The sequence below is a fragment of the Lynx rufus genome, unplaced genomic scaffold, assembly GCF_022079265.1.
Source record: "Lynx rufus isolate CCGP_SWC_20201006 ecotype Redwood Valley unplaced genomic scaffold, mLynRuf1.p SCAF_2, whole genome shotgun sequence".
Taxonomy (NCBI): Eukaryota; Metazoa; Chordata; class Mammalia; order Carnivora; family Felidae; genus Lynx; species Lynx rufus.
In genome coordinates, this window is record NW_025814834.1 from 187,767,568 (window position 1) to 187,793,841 (window position 26,274).

At 45.9% G+C, this 26,274-nt stretch overlaps 1 protein-coding gene across 2 annotated transcripts in view; it reads left to right on the forward strand.

Moving 5' to 3' along the window:
- ERI3 (ERI1 exoribonuclease family member 3) overlaps window positions 1-26,274 on the forward strand; it is a 127,953-nt gene that overhangs the window by 17,717 nt on the left and 83,962 nt on the right. For both annotated transcript variants that reach the window (XM_047084554.1, XM_047084555.1), the window contains 2 exons: window positions 15,687-15,803; window positions 22,338-22,397. In XM_047084554.1, the coding sequence (XP_046940510.1) occupies window positions 15,687-15,803; window positions 22,338-22,397 (177 nt within the window). The remainder of the gene's footprint in view (window positions 1-15,686; window positions 15,804-22,337; window positions 22,398-26,274) is intronic.

The following is a 26,274-nucleotide window of genomic DNA, read 5'->3' on the forward strand; positions in this document are numbered from 1 at the left end:
GCTCAGGATAAGAGGGAAAACAAATCATTAGGGGCACAAAAATAAGACTTAGAAAAGAAATAGAATATGGTTTTGGTGACTGATTTCTTGTCCAGACTAAATAAATTCATCATATGGGAAGTAGTTGTTCCAAGGAGTATAATAATAACTTGCTCCTCATTTTAATAAGGATTAAAAAAAAGAAATGTATTTATTTATTTTTTGTTTTTTAATGTTTATGCATTTATTTTGAGAGAGAAAGAGAGCGAGCAAGCACGAGTTGGGGAGGGATAGAGAGAGAGGGAGAGAGAGAATTCCAAGCAGACTCCACTCTGTCAGCACTGAACGGACCCAGCACAATGCAAGGCTTGATCCCACAGACTGCAAGATCACAACCCAAGCGGAAATCAAGACTTGGTTGCTCAACCAACTGAGCCACCCAGGCGCCCCCAAAAAGAAATGAATTTAAATGGAAACCGGAAAGATTGAGATTTTGGATGAGAATGAAAATGAACTCTTTTTTTTTTTTTTTTCAACGTTTATTTATTTTTGGGACAGAGAGAGACAGAGCATGAACGGGGGAGGGGCAGAGAGAGAGGGAGACACAGAATCGGAAACAGGCTCCAGGCTCTGAGCCATCAGCCCAGAGCCCGACGTGGGGCTCGAACTCACGGACCGTGAGATCGTGACCTGGCTGAAGTTGGATGCTTAACCGACTGCGCCACCCAGGCGCCCCGAAAATGAACTCTTTTTCAACGTTTTTTTTTTTTTTATTTACTTTTGGGACAGAGAGAGACAGAGCATGAACGGGGGAGGGGCAGAGAGAGAGAGAGACACAGAATCGGAAACAGGCTCCAGGCTCTGAGCCATCAGCCCAGAGCCTGACGCGGGGCTCGAACTCACAGACCGCGAGATCGTGACCTGGCTGAAGTTGGACGCTTAACCGAGTGCGCCACCCAGGCGCCCCGAAAATGAACTCTTAACAAGAGACAGGAAAAGGACTAGAAGATGGGCTGCAAGTTGAATCAGCCCTCCCTAGTGTTCTTTCAGAATGGGCTACCCACTTGGCAGAGACACTTTATGGGCAAGTGCTGCATGCCTCCTGGGGATGGACTTAGGACTGAATCAGATCATCCCAGCTCTCCTCCTGCCTAGCTCCCAGTTGCTTTCAAATACTCGAGTCCTCTGTATTGTACATTTCTGATCCTTATGGGAGTGTGCCTTACCCCTTGGGGGTGGAAGAGGCAGAAACAAGTTTGGGGCCAGGATCTTTCTGGATGCTTGGCATGGGGTTCATTTTTCTGATCTGTCTCTGATCTTCAGAAGTCCCTGAATCAGCTTATTGGGACTGTCCTAAAGGAATGGCGTTGTGAAAACTAATAAGTGTAAGCTCTGTTATACTTGGGTGAGTAACAGTATTGGTTATAAACATGGTAAAACATCTGGTATTTTCCATTTATCATCATTTTTGCTGTTTATTCTTGCACTTTGTTCAGCTAGGTGAAACTGGAGTGGTCTGTTTGCCCGTAAAAGGCTTCACTTTCTGGTTTTTGCACTCTTTGTTTTACGTTTTGATTCAAATTAACATGATAGATATTGGCTGAATATGAGACTTTTACATTTGAAAACATTTTTTCACTTAAATGTTAATTTAGATGGTTTAAGTTGCTTTAGAGACTCTCAATTTGAGAAATACAATTCCTTTCTTGCTTTAGGAATCATTTCCTGATAGGGAAGTAGGTTTTTATCTGGTTTAGGAGAATCCTGACTCCTTTGTCCTGGCTAGCAGGAGTTCGTGTTGCTCATTTTGGTGTGGATGTGCATGGAATAATGGTGGTTGTGACCCTAAGGCCCAGGAAGCAGCCTGAAAGCTTTGGTGGGATCTTTAATTGTCCATCTTTAACCTGGGGCAGGTTCTTTCACCACCTTAGTATTTAGAAAGGAACAAAAGCAAATGTAAGTGAGGACAATGAGGTATAGGCCACAGCACAAGGAGAAAAGAAGTAACCCTCAGCTATCCGGATGGCCAAGGAGAAGGTAGACCAGCTCTCCTTATCTGGGGAGCCATGTCCTAGCTGCTGCCTGCCCTGCCTCCCTGAGTGCCCTCTGGCTGGGCATCAGGTTCTGGGGTGTAGTCTTTTTTCTCACTAATCTGCAGCAGCCCTGCCGACTGTTTTCCTTCTCATCTGTATTCCAGTGCCCATAACTTGGGAGAAAAATGACCTTTGGGGTTGAGGTTTTCTAGTGTTTGGTCTTTGTCCACAGGGGCTTTTTTTTTTTTTTTTTTTTTTTAAGGAAACCTTGAAGAAACTCCATCTGCATTTTGAGTTAGAACCATGAGTAAAGGAGTTTCTTTTTTATAGAAAATTGTCCAGATGCTGGGTTATTTGGGGAGGGTAGGGTAGGGGAAGTTTCATAGTGACAGGAGAAGGAATAATATAGAAGAGAGGCATTTGGAGGATTTCAGTATGACTTAGAGCTGGTACATCATTATTAGTCCTTTGTGAGAGAGACATTTTGGAAAACTTTACAGGAAATTGGTTAAGATCCCTACAAATCAAACTATATCGATTCCCTTCTTTATTTAGGGCTGAAAGGCAGAATCCCCCTACCACCTACCCCCTCCCCCATCCAGTGTGCACACATGCACACCGCTCTTACCGTGTGCTACCTTGGTTCCTGTACACTCCCAAGTGGACAGAAAGGCAGTTCCCTAGAGAAAGAACCCACTCTTCCCTCCCCATTCACTTGTCCTAGTCACAGCCCCTCCAAGTAGGAGGGGTCTGGCCAGGGTTTTTATTGCGAGGGCCCGGTTGTTGGGTTGTGGTCCATCTGCCTGTGGCCTCAAGTCAGCCTGCATTTTTTTCTGTACAGACAGGCAAAGGCGCTGACGCTATTCTTCTAAACTGGGAAATGAAATGCAAAACCGACGTTAATGTAACATTATGGTTGAGATTAAATGCACCAAAATCAGGAAATTCAAAGTTATGCTTCCCACAGCAACTATAACTCAGCCTCATCTGGCGTGTGTAGTATTTTGTGTTAGTGCGGATGGTGTTATATGTTAAGACATTAAAGTTAACACCATAAGCAGAGCACAAAATGCTTGAGGGGGCTGAGTTATGACGACTGTGTGAGCTGTAAGTGTTCTTGCACAGGCTCCCGACTCCTGGTATAATTTTTCCCTTGCCCATCAGACCAATTATTGCCTTTCTTTTTACTTATATCTCTGCTTTAACACGCCCTTCTTCCAGGGTCACCATAAATGAATTCCTCTATTGGTGGCCAGTGATGGTGGTAGGAATGGGACAGCCCACTAGGCCCTTTTGTCCCTTTTGTTGCTGCCTCCATAAAAATGGTGCTTCCCCCTCCATCTCCAAAAGCCCCCCCCCACCCCCCGTTCACGGGCTGCTGTTTCCTGGTGGTCCCTCATAGGGACCCCCCCCCACCTCCCCGCTATCCCTTTTCTTTGACTGTCACTGTAGCTCCTCACAACCACTCCCCGAATGGGAACAAGCATTTGCTGTGTTCAGGTTTTGGCCCTGTTGTAACTTCACGTGAGAGCTGAAGGGGCCCTTCTTTATTTGGAGCAGACATAGCAATGTAGAAGTAAAATATACATCCCAGGGAGTGGAGCACTGATGCATGGTGGTGCTGCCTTATGTGTTTGGCATAGCAGAGGTACAGATCGAAGTGGGTTTATTTGCTCTATTCAGACTGCTTCTCTATCTTCCTCAGGGTTTATACCTTCAAGCTGCTGTGGTGTGTAGTTAGGGCTATGGAGTTGCCTGGGGGTGGGACCAGGAACTTTCCTTGGGGAGCATTGGGTCATTGGTAACAAAATCACCACATAATTTAGTACAAATCAAGAAACCTCCCCCTAGCCTCTTATTATCCTGGTGGCCTCCCCAGGGCTGACACAGCTGTTGGAATGCAGATTTTGTTAGACACTGGGCTAAGGTTGGTTGTGGGGAAGAGTTCTAAAGAATAGAGCCATTGATAAATGATGAATGAAATCAGGGACTATAAATGAACAGTGACACTGAGCTGCCCTTTAATCAAGTAAGCAAAGGAATGGGGAGGGCCTTATTCTCTGTAACTACCTTAGAGGCAATGCAAAGGCCTCTCTTTACTCTTGGGTTAGTAACTTCAAGCTCTGTATTAGATGCTGGGGACATAGAAACAAGTAAGAAATGATTCCTACCCTCAAGGAGCTCATAGTCTAGGAGGGTAAACCTACATGTAACCACTGTTAAGTGTTTGATTACATCACGTAGGTAAGTACTTGGTGCAGTGGGGACTCAAAGAATGATCAACCCTGCTCACAATGTGGAGGAGAGGTCACATGGGCTTCATGTTAAGAGAAATTTAGGAGATTTAAGAGGCCAAGTCGGCCTGTGGCCTCTCAGAACTTTTGCAGCAGGAATGAAAGAAGGTGCTCACAGAGTAAGCCACGATGAATTGGCCTAAGTCTGAAAAACTGACCTGGATTGCAGGGTCGTGTGTGGGAGTGCTGAAGATGAGGAAGAGGGAGAATGAAGACTTTGTACGTGGCAAATATTTCACTGTTTGGTTAGTAGGATTATCTGTATTAGTTATATGGTGCTTCTCACATTCAAGCTAGCAGGTCTTATTGGGATGTTGTGAGAGTGTAAAGGCCAGAAGAGGTTTGAGAGAATTTTAGCCAATAAAGTATGGGCCAAAAGGTAAGGGTCAGCATAAAAATATGTAAACTGAGAGAAAAAAAATACGTAAGCTGAGGCCCTGAATCATTGTCAGGGGAGGCTATTCCAACTGCTATTGAAGATAGCACAGGGTTGGGCTACTTGGCCTTTTGGGGGAAGCAAGGGCTGGAGAATGACATGGCACCTCCCTCTGACCTCCAAAAGTATTGGCAGTTTGGATTTGGATCTGCTAGACATCCCTTGGGAAGACCCACCTTCCATAGACCATGGAGGTTTAGACCCTTCAAACAGATAAAGAGCTGGCTGACTAACATTGAGGGATGAGATGGAAGGATTAATGAAGAAATAGACCTGGGTGACAAGAGAAGATGTGCTAGAGCAGAGGTGACTGGAGGGCATAAGGTTGTAGGGGGTGGTGAGCTCTCCCTCTGAGCAGCAGCAACAGATACACAGCCATAGAAAAAAAGCAGGTAGTGGAGATGTGAAATCCAGGGTAAGTCCATAGGCTTCACTTCTCCCTGCCTCCATCCTGTCTTGTTTTTCTTCTCCCCCAATATTGATTACATTTCTTGCTTTGTAGACTGATCCCAGTTGTTTGACATGAGGAAACTGATATTAGGAGATGCCTTTTCCATCTCTTTGTCTTTTTGGGGAAAAGGATCCTGCATCATTTTGATTAAGATGCCATTGGGGTAACTATTTTTTATTCTCTTATCCTGGGTGTTCACAATACTTAAAAAAACCCCACAGCTATACATTTATGTGATGAGTTTTGAGCTCTAGCTGTGAAAATTGAGTCTTAGCCTAAAAGCCTGAAACGAGAGTATTCCCAGATTGACACTAGCTCCCCAGCCTGGCAGGTCTGCAGCAGAAGGGTGAGCAGGCTGGAACAGGCAGAGAAGGGTTTGTGTGTTTAGAGTGCTGCCACGGGCAAAGCCCTGTTAGGTGCTGAGAGAATCAGAAAGAAGGTAAGTAGACTCTGGAGGGAGAGACAAACATCAGCAAAGCTTTTAATTTGATGTACACGTACCTTGGAATAGGTTGCTGTTTTGGTCCTATCCCTGTATGTAGTGGCTAATGGGAGATCTTGGTCTGTGGGCAGCAAAACAGATCTGTTACATGAGCAGTGCAGTTCTGTTTCAGTGCTGTGGTATCTAGTATCCAGTGGTAGTATCTGGTAGTACCTGTTCCGGTGCTGTGGTATCCAGTGCTGAGTATCTAGTCCTAGGGAGGCCCTTTTAGCCAAGGTTTGGTCTAAAGTCTAAATGCTGGCAGAAGTTCTTATGTGGAGATGCTGATGTTGCTGAAAGGAAAGGAGCGTACCAAGTCCACAGTGAGGCTGGGAGGCAAAGTTGGTGAGCCAGAAGAGGAAGTGTGAAGGTGTTGTTGAATGGAATAGAAGAAACAGATGTTGCAAGCCAGGGTTCATGGGAATGGAGTGAAAGTGTTCTAAGGGGTTAAAAATGGACGTGGGGAACCTGATTAGGAGGTGTTATTTGAAAGTGATGTTAGTAGGTTAGACTAAGGCAGTGATAGTAGGGATGGAGAGAAGAAATTATGTGTTGTAGCTTTTAGATGTGCTGGGGGGAAAATGAGCTTGAGAACCATGCTTTGAAGTAGCTTGTAGCTCATTTGGATACTGGTGGGCTCCCAAGAGTCAGTGGTACTAAGAGATTTGGCAAGGGTAAAGATGGAACCTATGATTGTTGTAAATGGGGTGCTCTGAACTGAAGATCTATACTAAGGAGATATGATAAGGTGAGTTCTGTAGTGGTGATATAAGTAGGATCTCTTAAAAAAAATTTTTTTTAACGTTTATTTATTTTTGAGAGAGACAGAGTGTGAGTGGGGGAGGGGCAGAGAGAAAGGGAGACCAAAGCCGGAGCAGCCTCCAGGGTCTGAGCAAGCGGTCAGCACAGAGCCTGACTCAAGGCTGGAACTCACAAACTGTGAGATCATGACCTGAGCCAAAGTCGGACGCTTAACCAACTGAGCCAGTAGGATCTTTTTGATCCTTGTTTGGTCCTACCTAAGGGAGGTAGGTAGTAATGATTAGGTAATTGGATGATAACTGGAAAGAAAGCTTGGAACCTTGTTCTCCAAAAGTGTAATAGAACTGAGAGCCACGGCTTAAGAGTGTGGTGTTTGGAAATGGAGTCCAGGGACTCTGTCTGCATTGTTGACAGGTTTTTTTTGTTTTGTTTTGTTTTCCCCAGTGCTAGTAGCATTTGAATGAAAGGCCAACTAATAGACTGGAAGGGATTGGTAGTTAGTTGGGGATGGCGGAACTAGGGACTGAAGAATGGCATATGAAACATGCCATTTTGATCAGGTATACTTTCACTAGAAAGGTAAGTGACTAGAGAAACAAGGCCAGGGTAGGCCTTAAAAGGAAGTTCATGGTAGTTGGTTGATGTTGGTAAGGAATCCTTAGCGTGGTGCCTCAGGATCTTGTGAGAATTGACTGTGATCCTGTTCCAGATCTGTGGGCCAAAGTTAGGTCTTTCTCAAGAAGTCTTCATAGGAGAAGTATCCAGTCCTGCTTTTTGATTCATTTGGACAGAAGGAAGGTAATTTTCTGGAGAGCATAGTGTGAGTGCTCTGTGGGTAGCTGATGCCCCGATCTTGACAATATTTGTCAAGGGAGCAAGCATTGTCATGAAAGAAGACCTCTTGCTGGTTCCCTAACAGAGAGGTGCCAACTTCCTCAATAAAGTTCTGGGATGTGACATGCCAATTTTTCTCCCCTGGATTGTGGCAGCAAGGAGAAAGAAGTTTCTGATGGCAAGAACCAGGAGTGGTTGGGAGATCTAAAGGGCTTGTCCCAGGTGCTTGAAAGTGGGCCAACTAAGGGTTTGATGTGAGAAAGGAACTGACACCTGTGGCTCAGATTCTCACTTGGTCAGTATATCTGTGATCAGGAGGTAGTTTCATAAGTGTTCTAGACTATATCTTTGTTATTCAAAGTGTGGTCTAACAGCCAGCAGCATCCTCATCATCTAGGAGCTTGTTAGAAATGCTTGTTAGAAATATCAGGCCCTAATCCAGCACTAAATACAATCTGTAATTTGACAAGAGTTTTGGATAGCTTGAAGTCTGAGAAACACTGCTCTAGTCTAAACCAATGGTTCTCAAACTTTAGCAATCAGAATTGTGATCAGAATCACCTGGAAAGCTGGCCACAGATTGCTGGCCCCACCCTCAGGGTTTCTGATCCAGAGTCTGGGGCAGAAGCCAGGAATTTGCATTTCTAATAAACTCCCAAGTGAGGGGATGCTCCCTGTGAGGGAACAGGCTTTGAGAACCACTGACCTCCCTAGCTTTTTCGTCTGTAAAATAAGACAGTGATTCCTGCCTGCCTTACAGAGATATAGGATCAAATGAGCCAATGTGTGAGAAAAGTATTCAGTTCATCGTAGGCAGGATGTCAATCTGTGTATTGCTTGCTCCATGGTCAGTGATTTTAAAAATCTGTCATGCCAGCACAACTGTTTCCCTGTCCTGGCTTCTGGCCAGCAGCAATGGTCAGAGAACAGGAAATCTGTGAAGCACCCCATGGGAATACAGTCTTCTGTGGAGAGACTAGTAGTCCCTTCAGGAGCGGGTCCTCCTGAAGCCCAGTCAGCTTCTCAGGTCTCCTACCCAAGTTGCCTACCAGAGCCTCTGTCTGGTGAGGCAGCCTGCTCCTGTCTTGATCACCTGTTATCCCAGGGTAGTGGATCTTTAGTGCAGTATTTGTGCTGATTGGGAAAATGTCCTTTGTCGAACCAAGCCTCTGATTTTATCTTGTGATACTGAGTATATTACATGACTTTCCCTCACCTTACTGGTTGATTAAATGAATAGGCATTGGGTGCATGTGGCCAAGTCCCATAATGTGTACTCTGGACCTCCAGAGTGAGGGAAACTAAGGTAGAGGTTCTTCTGATAAGAAGTAATATAGCATAATGGTTCAGAGCATAGAATGATCCAGAGCTGGACTCTGGATTTGAGCCTAGACTCCACCACCTACTAATGGTATGACTTGCCTTGGGCAAGTTAGTTGTACTTTTTATGCCTCAGTTGCCCTGTTGCCAAAAAGGGGTTAATAGCACCAATCTTGGGGTGCCTGGGTGGCTCCATCGGTTAAACATGCTACTCTTGATTGCGGCTCAGGTCATGATCTCAGGGTTTGTGAGTTCAAGCCCTGCATTGGGCTCTCTGTTGTCGGTGCAGAGCCTGCTTTGGATCCTCTTTCTCCCTCTCTGCCCCTCCGCCACTCATACTCTTTTTCTCACTCTCTCAAAAATAAACAAACATTTAAAAATTTATGAAAAAATATATATTAGCACCAGTCTCAGGACTGTTGGGAGGATGAGATATAGGTGCTTAGAACAGTGCCTGGCATGTAATAGCTATAGGAGTTAGCTCTTACGAGTAGAATTAGCACTAGTAGTATTCTTACTCATGGCTTCATTGCAAGGTATTGGGGAATAGCGGGTGGCTGGGAAGCAGGCCCTGCTTTGGGAAGCATAGAGAAAGCCTTTAGGCCCTCTATCAACATAGTAGGTAGAGCTTAGGCACCACCCAGAGAGACTTTTTTTTCCTCCACTGGAATGGTAAGTTAGACTTGAGACTTTCCATTTCCATGACTTCCCTTAGTGCTGCCTCTGGTGGGCCTCTCCTGCGTACAACCCCAAGATTTGCTTCAATTAATTTTATGACAAATATGTATACAGGTAGCTACAAAGAAATCGTTTGGTCATTTGCTGCCCTAAAGGGTCAGCTTCACAGAGGCCACTAATATCTGCAGTTATTTACAATTGAGTGTGTAAAAATGCTTGAACTGGGGCTGATCCACAGTCATATAAGGTAGACACATAGATGCACATTACTGGGTGAAGATGCAGTTTTGAAAACTTTTGGTCTCTATTGTATTATGTTTTTTTTTTTTAATTCAGATTTCAATAAAAGCAAATTATACATCACTCTGCACACTCCCCCCCCCCCCCAATAAAGAATAGCAGTGTCTATTTTCAGCCTCTTTTCTACATTTTAATTGCTTTGGGGTCTATGGGGATAGTGAAAAGGGACATGTAGGTGAAAAATCAGCCTTTTAAAGCTCTGATTTTTTACCCTTGCTTGTCCTGAAACTTCGAGCATCAGCTCTCATCTGTCAAAGTGTAAATCAGCAATTAAAACCCAAACAGCCAAATGCCAAAGATGACCCGAAGCACAAAGCAACTGACAAACAAGTCCGGACAAATCGACGGGTAATTTATAAGCTTTGCCCTAAAATCTAATTATTTGGCAATTCGAATTTGCAGCCAGCCAGGGCTCGGCAATAAATTTAACCCGCCATAAATTATTTAGGAGCAGGCTGTGGTGTAAATCAAAACCACGAGTGTTTGTTTAAGAAATAAGCTCCTTGTGCATAAAATGTCTTTTTTTTCCCCCCAAGGGAGAAACTGTTAAGCAAACCGTGCCCTGTTCGTTGCCCAGTGCAACCCTCACTTCCCCCTCTCAACTTCTCCTCTTCCCTGTGGCCAGGAGGTACCTTGATCCCTTGGAGGAAAGCCTGCCTTTGCATGGGATTTGTAGCCCAAAACGAAGTATTTGCATAAAACTCATGATTTTGCCACATACTGCTTTTTCTACCTCGTGGTGTGATGTTGCTTTTGGATTTATCAAACCTTTCTTTCTGTGCACATTCTGGAATTTTCTTCATAGGATAGAGGGAAGGTATAGATTAGTTGTTACCATTTCTAAATCGAAGGAATGCCAGTTCCTAGGTTGAGAGGAGGAAGCCATGAGAAATGATCTGCTGATTCCCTTATTTCAGACAGGACCATAGAACCATCAGCTCAGGCAAAGGAGAACTTGTGCTTTAAAAAAAAAAAAAAAGGTCTGTAAGAACACTACACTGTTAAAACTTCTGTCCCATTGTCAAGAAATTCCAGCAGTCCAACCTAAGTCCCTTCTGCTTACAATCCTTCTGTTGTTGTTCTATCTTCAAATACAATCTTATCACTGAGGACACTTTAGTTGAAGGGAATTTGAATATCCTGAAAGCAACCTACACATTTATTTCTTGTAATCTACTGATTGTAGGTGTGAAATTTCATTTGAACCACTATTGCAGTTTTGTCCTGAGACAAATATTTACTTGGTGCTTCCTTTTTATGTGTCTTCCCTCCCCTTAAAAAAACAAAGAAAGGTTTGCTGTTGTCATTTTATTGAGGGAGACAGCGGATACAGTAGGTTTGAAACCATGGATACTTTCAAAAATCCAAATTCTGAGGCTTCTGTCTTGAGTTGTCAAGTTGTGGCTAGTTCCCATCCACCATCAGCAGACCAGCTTTTTGAATCTATCATGCTCTACCTTTGGACAACCTAGTGGTGCAGGTAGCTTGTGGACAGTGTAGGGTGACTAGCTATTCCAGTTTTAGCTCTGAAAGTTCTGTGTTCCAGGAAACCCTTGGTCTGGACAGACAGAAAACTGAGACATTGGTGGTTTGTAGCAGTTAAGGGAGGATGGGAGGCCACTTAAAGATGAGAGACAGGAAATGCTTTGGGGTGTTCTCTGTCTGGATTTGAATCCTCACTCCACCACCTACCATGTTTGTCACCTTCAGTAGATCACATCACCTCCCTGGTCCCGTGGAGAGCTCTGCAAAAGCAGAGATCTCTGTTAGAGCCGTGTGCTTGGCTTTTATCTTGCTGTTTATCCTCCCTTTTCACATGTTACTTACCAAAAGTGGAGAGAGCAAGGTTTGCATGCGAGAACAGAGCTTGTGCTGGCGAAGCAAACCTAGGGCTCCTGGCTCCCACCCTCCCCGAGCCCCGAGCATAGCACCGTCTGCATCACTGCAGTTGCAGTGGAGCCTATGCAGCAGCGGTCCTCCAGGACTCTCTGCCCGCACAGTCCACGGTCTCTTGTAACTTGAGAGCAGCCTCTCTTCCTAGGAGACAGACCAAGCCCACTAAAGACAACCTTTCAGACTGGAAGAATCAGCTCTTGACCCTTCAGATTTTGAAAGCTGTGAGTCCTGTTCTAAGTCTTATTTCCCCATTTGGAGTCCCAGCTCTGCCCCTCACAAAGTGTGAAGCCTTGAGCAAGAGACCACTTCTTTTTTGGGCCTTAGTTTATCTGTAAAACAGGGATCATAACAATTGTTGTTAAGAGGTTTCAATGAGGTCGTTCCTGTTAAGCATTTAGCAGAGTGTCTCCCATGTAGTAAACAACAAATGGAAGGAATGAAATGATTCCATTTCCCAAGTGTCCCGAGGGTGTTGGAGCCAGCTCCTCTCTACCCCTTGCCCAGACTCCAAGCACCTCAGAGAGAGGAGCCACATCTTCTTGTATTTGTCTCTATGTCCACACCCAGCCCCTGCCTGGTAAATAGTAGGTGCTTAATAGTGTTGGTTTATGAGCTGCTGCTGCTGCTGCTGCTGCTATGACCTATCTTCCAGGATTAATAAGGGTAAGATAAAGAAAATGTATTTGCAAGTATACTATAAATTGAAAGTCCTAATGCTCAGTATGTCCCTCTGCTAAGATACTTATCATAGTGCATTCTTCATTATTTGTTCAGTGTCTTTTCTGCTCACTAGTCTGTGCACCTCTCCAAAGCAGAGATACATCTCTCTGAATCCCACTGCAACACCTGTACAGTGTCCTGCACACAGTAGGTGCTACTCAGGTAGTTTAATTGAATGTAAGTGACATACAGTTGTAAGGAATCGTGGAACTATTCTTAGGGGAAGAATAAAGGACTGGTAAATACATACTGGTTCTTTCCTTCCTGATGTTAACTCCACACAAACAGACACTCATCTACTCCTAAAAACTTTTTCCCAGGGTAATGAGGAGATGGAGGGAAAAGGAGAGGCAGGAATAACAGTGTCTTTATCAGAGCAGTTGCCTCCAGAAACTAGTACTTAGGCACATCTTCATAAGCTCCTGGGTTGGAAGTTACTAAACCTATAATTTTAGCATTCCCTTTCTGATCATTATGAGCTAAAAACTGTTGAAGTGTTTGACATGCCCCAGGTCCACTGGCTGCAGAGTCATGTCAACTTAGTAGAGATTAGAGTTCCGCTCTCCTAAATGGACTGTTGGTGCCAGTATTTTGAGGTTCTGGGCTTGGTTGGGCAATCTTGGGAGGTAAGAAGTACCTAAGTGAGAGCCTTTCTGCTGACTCCTCATGGGGTCTTCTATCTCTCAGCTTCTCTTTGCATCCTCATTGGCTTAAATGAATATGCCTGTGTGCAAGGTCATTGTTACAATAGCTGATGGTGCTGAGAAAGGGCCTGTGCAAAGTCATGTTCTGAGATTGGCTCTTGAAAGTCCCTCTTCTTGGTCTTAGGAAGAAGGCCTGGCTGATGGGCTAGTAACACTGGGCAGGTGTATTTATGATAGGTCCAATCCACCAAGTCCCTGGCCCCCAGACATTTCAGGGATCTACTCTTCTTTTTGCTTGGAGCCTAGACTGGCTTGTTCCTCCTATCTGGGAGGGTGATCCTGAGTGTGAGCACAGGTTGGCTCCATTTCCCTAGGGGCAAGGAAGCCAGCAGCAGGACAGTTTGAAGACAGAGGTGCAGTGGGGAAACCCAAAGGCTAAGTTTTCAGAGAATCTACTGGGGATGCTGACTTGGTGCTAGTCAAAGCAGGAGCTGAAGCGCTTACTATTTTATAATAAATACTAATGAAATTCTAGATCTATAATAACATTTCAGATATCTGAAACAAACCATGTGCTTGTAAAAAAGTGGAAAGAGATCAACTTTAAGCCATAAATTCTTGGTAATAGAGGGTTTTTTTTCTATTTATGTTTGATAGATATTTTTGTTTCCAGAGGAATGTCAACTCCTAATTTCATAATGTATCATGGGCTTAAGAAAATTGAATTTAATAAAAGCCAGAGATGAATGGCATCCTTAAAGGTCCCAACACTTGTCTTTATTAGCAGGACAAACTGCAGGTCTCCAAACACTGCTTCTCTCCAAATGAAAGTTTAAATGAAAAGTACAGTTGTGTCACAGGTTAAATTTCATTGTGGGCCCAGCTAACATTGTTAGTGAGGAGCTGGCTGTATTTGTTTCTTTAGACACCAGGGCAGCCAAACTCACCAGGCTGTGGAGCCCCTGTTGGGGAAGTGCTGCTCCCACACAGTGGGAGGATAGATCAGAAATTCGGGTGTCAGATGAGCCCCACCTCAGAGTTAGCACTTGGAAATCTTTGATTTCTTATTTTTCAGGGGGACCAATGTGTATTTTGCTTGTATGTGTGCCTCAGTTTTATTTTTCAGCACGAAATTCTCTACCATCTCTGCTTAGTAGTGCTTTGTGAGGAATGAGAGAGGCCCAGGGAATTGGGATGAGTACCCCCCTATTTTCGAGTTGGGAGGAAAGATACCACCTAATCTGAGCAGCAGCTAGGGCCTCCTTGCTGTGCCCCCTCTGCCTCAGCCTTGCTGCCCTTCCTATCTCCAGGGGCTCCTGTTAGCTTCCCCATCTTTGGGGATCAGCGCGGGGAGACCAGGCAAGCAGAACCTTTGAATTTCTCTGTTATGAAATCTGACTGCCTTGATTTGGTCTTCAGTCCTGCTTTTATGTGTTGGATAAAAATAGATGCTTTAAAAACAAGCATGGTGGTATTAAGTGTGTTTGAGGAAGAGGCTACCTGGCTGCCCTGGGATATCAAGGAGATCGGCCATTTCTTCCATCTTCCATCTCGTCCTTGTCCTGCATACAGTCAGGTGTCCACAGCTTCTGTGCTGCTCCTCCAGGCTGTCCCCGGAGAGAACCAGTTTGCCTTGATTTTAGTGATATGAGAAAGGTCCCCTCCAAAACTGGGGACCTGGGGTAGGGATGCTGCTGGAGCTGACAGCTGGGGCCACGGAGGGGGCAAAGCTCCCCTTCTCTCTCTGCAGTGGAGGTCTTTCCAACATGCTAATTTTACTCGGAGGATTTTGCTTTTTATTTATTTTTTTTATTATTTCCTATTTGTCTCTTCCAGATGTTTTCAGGGCAGTTTTTTTGTGTTGTAAACTAATTCCATTCATGTTTTAAAAATTTATGAAAGCGCTAATAAAAATGTCAAAGTGGTAAAAATGTTAGCTTTTCCTCTGCTTTGATTAAATTTTGCAAACTGTTTTTGAATATTAAAAAGCAATAATTTTTTTTATTCTCTCTCCTCGCTTTCCCTCTTCTCTGTGGTGCGTGTGTGCTCTCCTGCCCTCTCCCCCCTCTGGTGCATTCCTCCCTTCCCAGGAGCGATGTATGAGGCGTGCTGCACAGCCAGCGTTCTGCAAGCCTGTTTGCACACCAGGACCTTGGTGCTGTGCATCTCTATTAAATAACGGAGACAAATTAATCTTAGAGACACCAAACAAATTGTCACTCCTCCTCCTTCTCTTCCATTACGTTCCAGTGGACTGGGAAGGGCTGGCTAAGTGATTGGGGGGAGCAGGCTGGGGGAGGGTGTACTGCCTGAAAGAAAGGTGGGAGGCACTAGCTCCTATTACTCTTACTCAGTTTTCTTCTTTTCTTTAGTATCCCCTTTGGCTTTATTTATTATTTATCTTTTCTTTTTTTTTTTTTTTTAAATGAATGAAGAAACTCATCGGTTCTGCTTAAATTTAAATGTAGAGGGCTGTGATTGGTCTTGTGGCTGGAGATCCAGGCCCATCCAGGGCAGAGGCCTGGGCAAGGGGGAGGAGTGGGGCTACTTTCATGGGCTCCAGTGAACAGGCTTCTGGCAGAGAACCAGTTGGGGAAACTGGGGCAGCTTATACTACTGTCTTCTTTCCCCTTTCCAGAGACAGTAGGGATGGGGCATGTGTCTAGTCCTGGCCACCTGTGAGGGTGTTAACAGTGGGAAGGTTAGAATAAGAACTGAGCTGGCACCATTACACTGTCTTGGGTCTGGCCTGGCAGGAGCTAATGAGTCCAAAACATTCTCTCATTCTTGACTCTGAGTTATGAAATGGTTGGTTAAAAAAACGTATTCTTTTTTTTTCTGTATCTTTGCCATTCCAGGAAATTATCGAGTTCCCCATCCTGAAGCTAAATGGTCGAACCATGGAGATTGAGTCTACCTTTCACATGTATGTCCAGCCCGTAGTCCATCCACAGCTTACTCCCTTCTGTACAGAGGTAAGGGCCCTGGAGCTGGGCAGCAGGGGCTGCTGGGGCGGGAGCTTATGGGTCACTGGTGCTCTGTACATGCCGCTTAGGGACAGCTTAAGTTTTATCAGTGGCTAAGGCAGGTGCGTATTGGATTCAGCAGTTTTTGTAAAGTCTGCCACTCCACTTGCACAACTGTGGTCATTGGGGACCCAAGGAGGGCACAATCTATCCCAGCTTCCCTAATATTTTCTCTTCCTTATTATCCCTACTCCTCCTGGTGTTGAGGCATTTGGAGTGGTATGCCACTCTAGGGTGGTGCTTTTGGGATTCAACTTTTTTTTTTTAATTTTTAAATTATTTTAGTGTTTCTTTTACTTTTGAGAGAGAGAGAGAGAGAGAGAGAGCAAGCAAAGAGGGGCAGAGAGAGAGGGAGACACAGTATCCAAAGCAGGCTCCAGGCTCTGAGCTGTTAGCACAGAGCCCAACACGGGGCTCAAACTCACGAACTATGAGATCACGTCCTGAGCCAAAGTGGGTGCTTAACTGACTGAGCCACGCAGGCGCCCCTTGGGATTCAGCTTCTTTTCAGTTCCATTTCCGTTGGGGCTGCTTGACAAGATGTGAAGATTTCAGCTTCTTGGAGGGAGAGGTTGTATTCAGGCTGTCTTAGCTTTCTGGTGATGCTTTTCTGTCCTTGAGCAAAGTGGTCCTGTGTGAAGTGTTGGTTTAGTGGGAAGCAAAACTGTATCATCAAGGAAAGAGAAGGGCAGTCCAAGTGGGGTATGAGGACAGCCTGGACAAGGCTGAAATATTCTTATCCTTATCCTTACCCTATGCTGGGGTTATACTCCACCACCTTGCCAGCAGGTTAGTATTTGCCCCATTTTACAGATTGTGAAACTGGGACTAACTGAGATCTTGATGCTTGATGCAGCTCAGAAGAGCTGCTAGGAGCAGAGAGGAGGTACCCCTGAAGGATTCTCATTCTCCGGCCTGTATGGAGAAGCCTTCTGTGGCTGCTTTCCTCTGTGATGTGTTGTGTTATAAACTCTGTGGTAGCCACAGGCTGTGGTGGAATCATGGGCCAAGTATGTATGGCAGCAGAAGGTAACGGGAAAACATGAGTGTTCCTGGAATCTTTGTAAGGATTTGGGGGCTGGTGTATATTCGAGACTTTGTGCCTTCTTTTAGAGATCTACTTGCTAAGTATGAGTGAAACATGAGGAAAGGAGTTCTTAAGTGATCCCAAAACAATCGTCTTGGTGTGGAGAATGCTGGGAAAGGGCCTGCCTGCCACTGGTGGGAAGGCCGCATGGGCTCTGAGGCTGACTCAGCCCAGATACAAAATCTGAGGGTCGCTCCTGGGCTTGATGCCAGTGTTTGCCGCCCAACCCAGGTGGGCCTTTTGGTGCAGGTATCCATCTGCCAAGGTGTCTAGTCTCTCATGCCTTTTGTTGTTTCCGGTAATGATGTTGAGATTCTTACTCCCTCTGGGATCTATATACCCGCCCCCACAACCCTTGCCCCTGGGAATTACCTGTACCACCAGGGGGCGCTAATCTGTTCTTTTTGCCCCTTTTGGAAAAAATCAAATTTTAATGATGGCAAAAATCCCATTCCATATGGGAAGGGAAGACTTTCCTAAAACAAGCCAGTTACCTGAGCCTCCACTAGCCTGAAAGTGCAGTGTCCTCTTGTCCTTCTCTTCCTCCTCTCTGTGTGCAGATTGCCCCTTGGGGGCTTCAGCTGCAGCTAGGCTGCCTGGTGCAGTGGGGCAGGCCCAAATTTGAGAAAGGTTGCTGGCTGTTTAGGGATGGAACAGCACTGCAGAAGCTCATCTCTGGGCAGGAGTGGATGCTTGAGAGTAATGGGAAAAGGGATCTTTTGGAATCAGGACTGCTACTGCTTCTTTGGGGAGGTATGGGAGGAGGGATTGTGAGATTGTGATGGGAGATATTTTTCTTTTTTCTAGAAAGTTTCACCCCAAGACACAAATACGTAATTTGGAGGGCAGGAAGCACGGTGGGTTGGGACTGTTCTTCTGAAGCCTTATCTGAAAGTGAAGATATGGCTGTGCTGTGGCAACAAGTGTGCCATTTCACCTCAGGCCTCCAGAGCCCCCAATTCTCCCTGACCTGGTCCCTGCCTTTTTGTCCAGCCTCACATCTCCCTGCTTCACACCCCCTCACTTCCCTCACCCAAGGTTACCCCCTCACAGTGTGCCTCTGCACATGATGCTCCTCCTGCCTGTATGCTGCTCCCACTCTCCACCCACCCCCCTTCTTGTCCTCTAGGACTTTGCTCAGGGTCACCTTCTCTGGGGAGCCTCCCCTGAGCCCCTGGCTGATCCCACTACACAAAGCGCTGATCAGATGCATTAAACTGTATATACTTATCTGTCTCCCCACTAGATTGTGAGTTCCTTGAGGGCAAGAACCAGATCTGATCCATCTCCGTCCCATCATTAGGGCCTGGTGCCAAGTAAACACTTGACACATGTTCCTTAAATGAATGAATATTATTAAAGAGCTATTCAGCCACACCTTTCTCCCTGCCACCCCTGACCCCAAGTAACTGTACTGCTGACTCTCTTTTGAGTAAGTGAAGTCTTCTTTGGAAAACCTCAGATCATCCAAATGTTGCTCTGTCTCCATACCAGATGGAGTTGTAATGTAGAGAGAGGCATGGACAAAGGATGGGAGCCATCATTGTGGGGTCTAATCCAGCATGGCAGTAGCTGCCTTTGGGGTAGAGATAGAGATCATCATAATCAGAGGGAATTTTTTCCTTAGTAAGTGTGAGGAACAACTCAAAACCTGTGGATTGTGCCTCAGCAGTTCCTGTAGTAGGATTTTCTCTTGTGCACAAGAAGTTCTTAAGAACCCTGGTCTGTGTGCATGTGTGTGTGCATGCATGCATGCCTGTGACACGTGAGTACACATATGAGCACATGCTTGTGTGGGGGGAGAGACAGGCTCGGCAGGAAGAGGCATTCTGCCTTGAGTGGGTCTGTAGCCCACATATAGACACTCTTACTGCTCTGTGTAATGGACATGTTATTAGCCTGCTTGAGATTCTTTATTAGTACCCGTTGATAGTCTGCCTGGAGACTTATTTCTGATAAAGACAGGATGAGACATGTTTCATTCCTTCCCAAGCCCTTTCCCTACCACCTCTAAAATCTGCTCCAGCTCATCAGATCTCTGCCTCTAGCAGCTGGGCTGCTGCACAGTCCCTGACCATGTGTAGTCTTTTTTGTTGTTGTTGTCATTGTCTTGAAAAAAAAAAAAAAAAAAAAAACTAGAAAAAATACCCATTTTGCTAAATGCCAGTAAAGGGCTTTGTCTTGCACCTGTACTTATAAAGGCTGAGATTTATTGGTCTCTTTGTCTGAGGAGAAAGAGTGGGTCTGATTATCAGATTGCACACCAGAGACAAGTGCTTATGTAATCAACAAACTGTCTTGGTGTCAGAATACGATTGTGTTGGAGATAAACTGTGAAAGGAGAAAGGCTGGATGCTGACATTCTATTGGCACTGAGTGGCCTGGGCTGCTTCCTGTAGTTGCCAGTGTTTATGATGAAGCCAGCTTGTTCCTGGACAAAGCCCTTGTGTGGGTAGGGGATCTCAGTAACCAGTCATGTTATCAGTCAGGGTCAAAAGCCCTCGCCTTGTGGTTTCCGAGTCTGGAGAAGCGGGAGTTAATCTGTAATCCCTCGGTGAAAGGAGCCACAGAGCACACATTAATTCTTCCTCTCACCTCTCCAGCTTTAAGTGGTTAAGGTCTCTGAGCTCTGTTTAGCCTGTGAGCCCTGGTTCTCAGCTTAATAATACTTGGCTTTGCTCTAGTACCTTTCATTGTGAGGATGTGAAAGCTTTTTACAAATATATATTAACCCAAGTGAGATTGGGTTTAAACTGCAGCAGGAAGGATTTAAGTTATGCCTAAGGTAGAACTTTCCAATATTTATTTTTATTAAATTGGCTCTTTCCCTCATGGCTTCTCGTGTAGGTCTTAGAGATGTCTTATAGGTTGTCAGGTGCCTGGACTAATGTTCCTAATTCCAGTCTCTTCATCTAGTGCCTTGGTAGAGCTAATAAGATGTAGTCCATCCTTGGAAGCATTAATACAGAGGAGTGAGGCCTCCTCCTGGAAGGATGCCTCTAGCTGAACCAATAGCTCAAGCCTCTGTGTCTCTGGGGGTGAGTTCATGCCCTTTAGGAATTCAGCTGTAAGCCATGTCTTGCTGAACCACAAATGCTCTAGAAACACGTAGAGAGGGAGCTGAGCTCACTAGGCCCCCCTCAGGCTGATGATTCTAGGACTACTGACCACTGGATAGGAGTGTGAGAAAGCCCCAGGACCCTGGAGCCCTACCCACTACCACCAGGGTTGAAGAGGCAGGCCTAGCCTATAGAAGGAGATCCTGGAGAGCAGTGCCCTGGTTTTCCTTTATAGTATAGTGATTTTCTCTCTCCGCATTAGTGATTTTCCTGAGCCCAGAGCAGGTGCTTGTAGAGTACATAGATGCTGACCTAAGTCCCATTTTCCAAGGAGGGAGGGCTCTTGTCAAGGGTACCCATTGGTTTCTTCTGCGAGTCCTTCTGGAAGCCCTTCAGTATTCACCTCATCTGAGTGACCCTTGGTAGGAGTCAGAAGTCATAGACCTAACCTTGTCCCAGAAGACTCAGACTAGACATGAGACTGGCACACAGACCCCAGAGCTTTCCAAGAAGTAAGAGTGGCTGTAGGTTTTCCAGGATAGTCCTGACCCTAAGTCCCAGCTCCAAGCTTGAGGACGTGACTTGGCTCTGGAAGAACCAAGCAGGAGAGAAGCTGGACCAGAAAGAAGAGCAGTGGATGCATGGGTGCTAGTCAGTCATCTGGATGTTGGACCTGGAGTTGGCAACAAGCCTACTCTGGGCTCTGGCCCCTGTGTGCCTGAGGCAAAACACAGGGCAGCTGCCTGCTGAATGTGTGGCTCTGGGTGCTGGCTGGACTGGGAAGAGGAGGGGCTGCCAAGAAGAACACAGATTCCATGAGGGCAGGGTTTTCATGTTTTTCCTCATGGCTGGATTCCTAGTTCTTAGAATGGAGTCTGGCACATTGTAGGCTGTCCATGAATAGCTGTTGACTAAATAAATGGAGGAGTCTTGGCACTCTAAGATGAAAGCTGCTGACCCAGAGCTCTTCCTCACCCTAACCCTCCACTCCCACCCCTCAGCAGACCAACTCTTCTTCTCTTTGGCTCAGGCCCTCCCTCTGCTGGGCAGTTCTTTGGTCTCCCAAGCAAGGAAAGGGTGTGGAGGTGCCAGCCGGGTGGGCATGCTGTGGGTTAAAGCCTTGCGAAACAACAGTGTAGTTAATCTTTCTAATTTATTTTCCTTTTAGACCATGGGAAGTCTGTAGGCAGCAGCTGTTACCCAATTAAAATACAGATTAATATAAAAACAGTTTCTGGAATATAAAATAGAGTGGCTGTGTCCTTACACTTCCTTAAAATACCACCTAATAATGACTTGATGAACTACAGAAACCCACCTAGAGGAACTCAGCGTTCTTAAAATGAAAATTTCTTCCCTAAAAGGTGTGTATTACCATTCCATGTAAGTTGCTACGAGAAAATAACCTTCCCTCTTAGAGCCAGCGGTTCCTGTGATTTGGGTATTTGATATTCATTAAATGTAATTATAGTTTAATTGGAGTTTAATCCCCCCCCCAACACTTACAAAAAAAAAAAAAAAAGAAGTTCCCAAGCAAGCCTGAGATGCTGCTCTCTGTGGAAGTAGCCAGGGGCACATTGGGCATGGTGATTTCCTGCTGGATCCAAGTCTATGGATAGGGGCCTCCTGCCTCAGATCCCCGAGGCAGTCTGTCCTAGTCTGTGTCCGAGGGATATTTTCACTTCCAAACAATGCAAAGCAACAAGCTTGTTTGAAGCTAGGCCTGACCTGGGTGTAGCATAGGCCCGTGAGTCAGAAATTCTCTAGAGCAGATTCATACATTAGGCCTTTTCATCTGCATTAAGTTAAAGGTGTCTATTTCTTACTTGCCTAGTTGGTGTTGAGGGCCCAGGTATTTAGGGTGAAGGGTAGATGCCTGTGGGGCTCCCCTGGCTCTTCACTGATGTTACAGGGGGAAATGCTGGACATCAGAACCCAAGTATGTCTGTCTTGTGCAAGTATTCTCCAAGTTCTCTGGGAACTTCTGTGAAGCTTGGAGGTGAATTGACTTTAGATTGTAATTTGTAGGGAGTTATTGAGCCTATTGAATACAAAAGATACATAAAATCAGGTTTTTTTCAAAGTAAAAGCTGAAATAGGTATGAAACACACCCTGTGGTCAGTATGTAGGTGTGTATCCCCCTCTCAGGGCAGGGGGAATTCACCTTGTATCCTGGGACTTTATTCCCAAGGCTTCTGTCAGATTCTGAGCCTAAAGCAGTGCACACCAGAATCTTTTACAGTAGAAGGAGAAAAACAGAAAGAAAAGGATCCAGTCCAGTTTTGAAACCCTGTGCCCTCCGGTTCCACCTATTGGCTATTTCTCTTTCCTTTCAGCTCACCGGGATTATTCAAGCTATGGTGGATGGTCAGCCAAGCCTGCAGCAAGTACTGGAGGTAGGTTGAATGACCTTTAATTCCTGACCTCTGACCCTTTCTTGCTGCCTTTCTCTCCCTCCCCTCCTGAGAATGTAGCCGTGTAATTTGACTATGATTATGGCTTGATTAGAATAACATTTGCTGTCACATCAGTGACATGCTGTTGAGAGTATTGAACCATTGATCTGTCATCTCCAGCTGTTCCCATCAGGGTTACTGGCAAGATGTCCGAGTGCTGCCCTGAGATCCTCACAGGGCTCCCCACCCCCTCCTGGTCCCTGGCCCTCTGCTGGGCGGCATTGGCAGCCTGTGCTGGGCGGGTCAGGGAGTGGGGGGGGCTGAGCTGTGGCACTGCAGGACTAGCCCTGGGGACTGGAGGTGTTTTTGTTTAGCTTTAGTGTGGGCTTCCTGTGGCATGTGAGCACTTCATTAACTCACCCAGAACTCCCCATCGATGGCTTTTGTTTGCTGTCAGCTCCTCCAGGAGGTGCGGCTGGGCCCGCCTGCCCCACTGCAGCTTGCCGCTGGATGCGTTGTGCCTGTCAGGGGTGCAGAGGCTGCACTGGGTAATGATTCCTAATCGGAATAATTACAACAATTGCCTATGTGAGGGAAATCAAATTAAAGGCTTTAGAACCCTTGGCAGAGACCACACTTCTAGGATGTTCTCCTCGGGGAGCTGGAAAAGGTTAAGATGCTGCTTCTTGTGCTCCAGCCTGAGGGAATAAAGAAGGGCTATGCTTGGCCTCAGCTAGTCTCCCACCCCTTCTGGCCTGGGGGTTTTCACCAAGGGAGAAGGTCCCCCTCCCGCTCCCTCCTCTCTAGAGGGAGGGGAGAAGAGAAAAAGCCTGTGGATCTCATTTGGTGCTTTATTTATCTTTAAGACCAATAAACCCAAAGCTTAGCCCCTATCAAAGCACAAGAGAAAGCAGAGTGTTGGGGGGATAGCAGGGCACATCTACATTGGAGGTAGGCAGCCTAGAGGAAGTTGGATGGTGGCAGGGAGAGGGAGGAAGATCTCTTTATTTAGCCAAGAGATTCTGCCCCATGGGAAAGAGAAATGCAGACTGAATTTCCTGGGGCTCCTCAGGATGGAGTCAGATTTAGGCTCACCTAGTGGCAGGTGTGCTCTCTGTTCCTGGGAGTCTATAAGCCTAGGCTCTGTGACTGGTCAAGCTCTGGGTAGGGTCAGCATTAGGGTACCTGCAATACATTGGGAGAAGATAAGATGAGCTCTGAGGTGTCCCCCAGCCCCACTGACCCTCTTTTTTTCAGGAGAGATTAACTCCTATGATTGAGGGGGCCCTTTAGCATGGATTGCACCCTGTAAGACCGGATTCAAGGAGAAAAAGGGGACCCATCCTTTCCTATGTCCCAGCCAGGGCCTAGCATGTGATGGAGGCCAGAGAGCAGGCAGCTTTTTTTCTTGGAATGTCTCTGGCCAGGATCCTAAAAGGAAGATGCCTGCTGTAGGCCAGCACCAAACTAGGGCTGTTGAAATTACGGGATTTTTTTTCTTCAGTGGTGCTGGTTGCCAGGGACCTGTGGTCTTCAGGAGGCTTCCTCTTGCTAACCCCAGGCCAGCCTGGAGCAGGGTGCTCAGAGGATTCTGAGTCTCACCCAGGAAGCTACTTCAGCACACTGTGTGGGTAAAGAGGGAAGATTCCGGGCATCAGCCTGAATAGGGAGTCTCTGGCAAGGAGACTAGAATAGGCTCTGCTTTGTCCCATTAGCCCTGAGTTGGTCATACAGCTAAAAAGCTAACTTCTTGTCCTAACCAAGTCCCTGAGCAGGTGGCCAGCTAGATGTTTGCCTGACTAATTTGGTCCAAGTAGGACTCAAGCTAGACCTTCTGTAGCTGGGAGGGCTAGCCCAGCTGATTGGGGGTTTTCTCAGTGGTTCCTCTAGCTCTTTATCCATTCAAGCATAGGGGGAAGGAAAAGGGCAGACTTTATTCCAAATGTAGTATCTCTTCCCTGGACAGGCTCACAGTGGAATGTTTTCACTAAATATCTATCACATGAGTGAATGGCCTACGTCCTAAGCTTCTGAAGGACCCCCTGTGAGTATTAAGTGCTTCTCATGGGGAAGGCTTGGTCTTGCTGAGCATTGGCTCCTGACAGTCCTGTCTTGCTCTTATCTAAGAGCACTGTGCAGGAGTTGGGGCATTGGAGAGCCCCCCTGGAAGATGGGGCACTTCCCTTGGGGATTTAAGGCCAGTGAGCTGGAGCAAGGTTAGCTGACATAGGGAGCTCCAGGTTTGCCTTACCTCTTCTGTAAAGTCTTGGGAAAGGGTATACAAGTGTGCATGTTCATCTGTGCAAGTGGGCCATAGTGGCTGGGGAGACAAGCCATTCAGCAGTGGAAGGTCCAGAATGTAGCTTGCTGCAGAGACTCTTGGCCCGAGAGGGATTCTCTGGTGTACAGACTGTGAAGAGGGTCAGCACAGTCTGGCTCAGGGAGCAGCTCTGACCTCCTGGGAGTGGGACTGCTCTAGCCGTGGAACCACATAGGATCCTTGGCCCTACTCAAAGACTGTGTCAGTGTGGACCAGGCCTCCAGGATCTCTGAGATGTCTGGGGAGCCAGCCTATACCTGCTAGAAGTCATCTTACTTCAAGATTTCCATGGAATCTCCATTACTTGCTGGAGTCTTCACAGTCTGGTTTAACCTAGCCCCCAGCCTCATTTCCTGTCTCTTCTTTCTACACACTGTAGACATTGGTCACACTATTCCCTACTCATATTTCAGTAAATCAGTAGGTATCTTGTGAGAAGGTACTGCAGTAGATTAGGGATTAAGACTGTGAATAAGACAAATAAGAGTCCCTGCCTTCATGGTGCTTACAGTCTGGTGGGGAGGGCAGACATTAAGCACATAATTGCTTCTCAAATACAAAATGATTGTGCGTGTGCCTTTGCCTCTGCCTGTAGCATCTTTTCCTGTGTTCCATCCTGTCAAGCAAACCCAACCACAGAATCCTAAGTTCAGTTGTCTTCTTTGTGAAGCCTTCCTTTCTGACTCTTTACCCTGTAAAAGATAGAGCTAGCCACTTCGTCCTCTTGGTCCTATAGCATTCTGTTCACTTCTCCATGGTTGCATCTATTGTATTGTATTATGATGATCTGCCTTTCTTGCCTTCTCAGCCTACTGTCTATTTTGTGGTAGGCACTTAATACCTTATTACATTTAATTCTCAAAACAACCCTGTAAGGTTAGTCATCTGCCTCGTTTTTTTTGTTTTTTTTTTTTTTTTTCAACGTTTATTTATTTTTGGGACAGAGAGAGACAGAGCATGAACGGGGGAGGGGCAGAGAGAGAGGGAGACACAGAATCGGAAACAGGCTCCAGGCTCCGAGCCATCAGCCCAGAGCCTGACGCGGGGCTCGAACTCACGGACCGCGAGATCGTGACCTGGCTGAAGTCGGACGCTTAATCGACTGCGCCACCCAGGCGCCCCAGCTGCCTCGTTTTATAGATGAAGGAAACTGAAGTTCAGAGAGATTAAATGACTTTTAAATGACTTCCCATCAGTGACACAGCCAGGATATGGAAGAGTCAGGGTTAGAACCCAGATGTGTCTGACTTTCAATTCTATGTTTCTAGCTTCTTTGCCTTTAAAAACTAATCCTTCTGCATGAGTGGAGCAATGGTGATCTGCTATACTCTCACCCCATGCCTGGGATCTTCTGAAAAATAGGCAATATTTCATGAATTCTTTATGATAATTCTCTCATTATATACTGATTTTAATGTTTGTACTTGCAGTGTGAGTGCAAATAATAAAACTGATCAAAGGGATGAAGAAATACTTATAGCTTGTTTAGGAACAGTTTTTATCTCTGTCTAGGAATTGAGCTCAGCCTTCAATAGAGTCCACCGAATTTGAATTTGA